Below are 3,801 nucleotides of genomic sequence, written 5' to 3'. Positions count from 1 at the left end.
CTTTTATATTATATTATAAAATTATATATTTCATTTTCATACTATATGAATTACATAATACGTATATAAAAATAAAAGGAAAAGTAAAATATTATCATCAATAATAAATCAAATCAAGCAAAACTGAAGTCTTAAATATTATAATTCAAATCCTATTTCAGTTAAATTTATTTTTAATTAAGGCCTAATATTTTTATCTAAACTTTTCTAAATATAGATAATGTTTAAATGGATAACAAGAGATGAAAATGAAAGACCTCAAAGTCTAATGGATAACTCTGCCTTTGGAAGGATAGGAATAGATGAAAGGCCTAATGCTGAGGAAACAAGAGTAAAGAACTTCAGGCCTCAACCATTAACCATCATCGTAATTTGAACGGATACATAAATATATCAGCCAGCATTAACCTCGAATTGTTTGAAATGCTTTTCACTTTTCAGCGTCATTTCCTTATCAAAACCCAAATTTGGTACACTAATGATAGTAAATCACTTAATTCCAAACCCAAAACCAATCATTTATTCCAAGAAAACATGACACCAAATCAAAACCCAAATACGGGGACATTAAACTACATAGTCTGATAATAGTTTGGAAACATCAAGAAGAAAGCTACAATTCTCAACCAGTCGGCTTCCCGGTTATCTCTCTTTGCATAGAACCCGACATCCAACATCGCCAGGGCATCCGCTCTCAGTGCTTTGAATCTTCTTCCTCACAGAACTTAGAGTATTCTTCTGAGTCCATCAAGTTCCTCAACTCCCCAGCATCTTTCATCTCAACCTTTATAATCCATCCATCCTCATATGGACTTGAGTTAACCTAAATTGCGGTGAACAAAGATTGCAGACATAAGCAAAAGTGAAGGATATATTACTAAAAGCAATTAAAAGAAACACTTAAAACATTCAAATGATCCAATCAAGACTCTGGCTACATCTCAACATAAGGCAGTTGCAGGTAGTTAAGCTCAACCAAAAGGCGAAAAGAATGAAGAATTGGATGGACCACTAGTAGCATTCACGATCAATATTAATGAAATGTTGGGTACTAAAATCCTTATGAAACAGGCATTGATGTATGGAAGAACACGGGCACCATGGGAAAGACACAAGCACATGCATAGTGGAGGACATTTCACACAGTGAAAAGCTTAACCCAGTTTAGCAGACACCATTACAAAATTAATATAATTGAATTAATGAAATTTCAAAAGGAATAGTCTATGATAGGATGGAAGAGCTAACCTTAGCAGGAGAGCCACTGAGCTCTTCATTAACTTCAACCACTTTTCCTGAAACAGGAGAATTAACATCACTAGTAGCCTTAACACTTTCAACTGCTCCAAAACTTTCACCTTGCTTTACAGCAGCTCCCACTTCGGGTAATTCAACATACACAACATCACCTAAATGATCTTGAGCATGATCAGTAATACCAATAGTGGCAGAGTTACCCTCAACCTTCACCCACTCATGAGAATCCGCATATTTCAGATCCTTTAGAACTGTAAGAAAACAGAAGAGATGCATTAGCTACTGTAATACAAAAAATAAGCAATAACAATGAAAATGGGATAAAGTACTTACAACTCTAGACACAAATTAAACCATAAATTGCAGCTGACTAAGGGATTAAAACAATTGAATATCCAGTTAAATACAGGCATCATATAACTGGTCTTAGCCTCTTAGGTGCTTTCCCGTTCTTTTAAGGAACAAGGAACCATGCTTCCACAGAAAGCAAAATATGAAGTTATATCATAGTGAAAACAGTTGCATACTGCTAATATTAGCTCCAGATGTGAAGCTCAATGATACAGAAAATCACCATGAACTGTAAGATCACATATAAGATAGCCGCCAAAGGTTGAAAGCATAAACATGTTAAGAATCCTATCAGTGTCTGCTAATTTGCTATTAGTAGGCAAAAATCCAAGACAATTCCATATCTCTGTTTGACAAAAAACTGCAACTAATGGCAATTGGACTGCATAGCATATTAGTACAAGGAATCAGAATGAATATCAGGGATAAAAAACAATTCCATGTCTCTGCATGCACATTACATCCCATTAATCAGTTGCAGTATATTGGTGTTGCAGCAATACCAAATCCTCGTGCTTGGTTCTATTTGTTTTGATACACCAACAAAAGATGCACATACAGTTTCTGTAATTTTGACTGCTATTTCCCGATTTCTTCACTTTTTTTTTTTTTCATTAACAAATAAGGCAAACAATTCAGTCAAAACTCTAACATCATCATTTTGATGAGAAACGAACCACCATTGCTTCAAGCAACTGCAGCAATAGTTGTAAGGTGTCACCGTACACTATACACTATACGCTATACCCTTCACCGTTTCACTGATGTAATCACCATTAGATCACTATTAGTCCAAATGCTCTAATGCTCAAGTATTAAACATATCTCTAGCCGTACAAGTGATACATGGAGAACAAACTATGAAAGGTTGTTTGAATCCCTACAAATGAAAGGCTTTAGCCTACTTTAATCTTTATGATTTTTTTTTTTTCTAAATCAAACTGAAAGAAAAAGTTATGAAAATGATCGATCAGATACACAATCCTAAATTACGGAAATTTGGGACATGTATATATCGATCACAAAACAAAAATCCAAAACATCTTGACACCATGTATAGCAAAAGAAAAGAAAAAGCCAGTCACATAAATCGATTTGATTTTTTTTATTTGTTTCTGAAAGGTAAAGCCTTGGATCAATCCCAGACACGAGATCCCGATTTCGATCCAAACCCAAAACCATCCTATAGATAACAGGGTCTTCACGATCATTTAAGAAACCATGAAAATAACAGAGAGGAGAAAAGTTAAGTAAATACCAGTGGAAAAGCCTCTGTGGAAGACAGAGATCCTAAGGTAAGAAGCCGCCCTTGAAGCCCACAGCATTGATGAAGCCATCTGCAATGTAAATCTGGTGGAAAGTGGTGGAGTTATAGTAGTATAATTCAAAGCAAACCGCTAGCTGCTTGCTTCTGTGTTGGACACCTCGTTTTATGGAGTGCAACTACATACAATAGGGTTTTGTTTATATTTTTGGTGGGGCTGGTGAGTCCGGAGTGTAGTGTACCACTGTCGTGGTTTTTTTTAATTAAAATAAAGAATTATTTTATTAATATATTTATGAGATCAATAAAAAGGGGACCGTGCGATATTAAACAGAAAAAAGAAATAAGTTTTTTTTAAAAAAAAAAAAAAGAGAAAGGGGGCGTCGAGAGCATACAAGGGTGTAGTTTCAGCTTCGGTATCAAAGATGGTAGTAAGTCAATGTCTCAACAACAAACCGCACTTGATGGAGGTTGGTGGTGGACTTGACACTCTTATTAGTTTTTTTAGAATTTAGAGATGCCTTTGGGCTTTGCCTTATGTTCTGCCTCTTTGCCATACAACGCTTCACGTGTTGATTTATTTATTTATTTATGCTTGCCTTTCGTCTAATTTCAAGGCCATATTAAGTTATTATATATTATACGCATGTCCATGTCCATGTCCAACCAATTTCTTTTGTTATTTTGTGCGTTTATTCTTAATGAATGTTGATGTAAGTGTACAATAAAGAAGGGGATAAAAGAGAAAATTGGTGACGAGGAGGCAAATTCATCTAGACAGATAAAGAATCAAAAAAATTAAGAAAGTAGAAGAGTATAGTATCCTTGAAGGCAAGGGAGACTGAGTGTTGTATATAAATGCTTAAGGTTGCTGAGAGTAAAAAATCATTCCTTCATTGTTCTTCAGGGTATCTACAGGAGAAGATCTC

The 3,801-nt window shown here is 35.0% G+C and overlaps 1 protein-coding gene across 1 annotated transcript; it reads right to left on the bottom strand.

Annotated features, from left to right (window-relative positions):
• Positions 1-497: 497 nt before the first annotated feature.
• On the bottom strand, positions 498-3,419 carry LOC108476672 (glycine cleavage system H protein 2, mitochondrial). The gene is made up of 3 exons (XM_017778942.2): positions 2,867-3,419; positions 1,249-1,508; positions 498-823 (listed from the first exon to the last, which is right to left on the bottom strand). Exons 1-3 carry the CDS (start codon positions 2,943-2,945, stop codon positions 695-697), a joined length of 468 nt encoding a protein of 155 aa, XP_017634431.1. The 5' UTR covers positions 2,946-3,419; the 3' UTR covers positions 498-694.
• Positions 3,420-3,801: the final 382 nt, after the last annotated feature.

The sequence above is a fragment of the Gossypium arboreum genome, chromosome 12 (genome assembly GCF_025698485.1).
Source record: "Gossypium arboreum isolate Shixiya-1 chromosome 12, ASM2569848v2, whole genome shotgun sequence".
Lineage (NCBI taxonomy): Eukaryota > Viridiplantae > Streptophyta > Magnoliopsida > Malvales > Malvaceae > Gossypium > Gossypium arboreum.
This window is presented reverse-complemented; position numbering and strand designations above follow the sequence as displayed.

Coding starts and splice junctions, on each gene's coding strand:
- LOC108476672 (XM_017778942.2), bottom strand. CDS start 2,945: ATGGCTTCATCAATGCTGTGGGCTTCAAGGGCGGCTTCTTACCTTAGG. Junction 1,509..2,866: donor CCACAGAGGCTTTTCCACTG/GTATTTACTTAA, acceptor GTTTTCTTACAG/TTCTAAAGGATCTGAAATAT. Junction 824..1,248: donor TCAGTGGCTCTCCTGCTAAG/GTTAGCTCTTCC, acceptor ACCGCAATTTAG/GTTAACTCAAGTCCATATGA.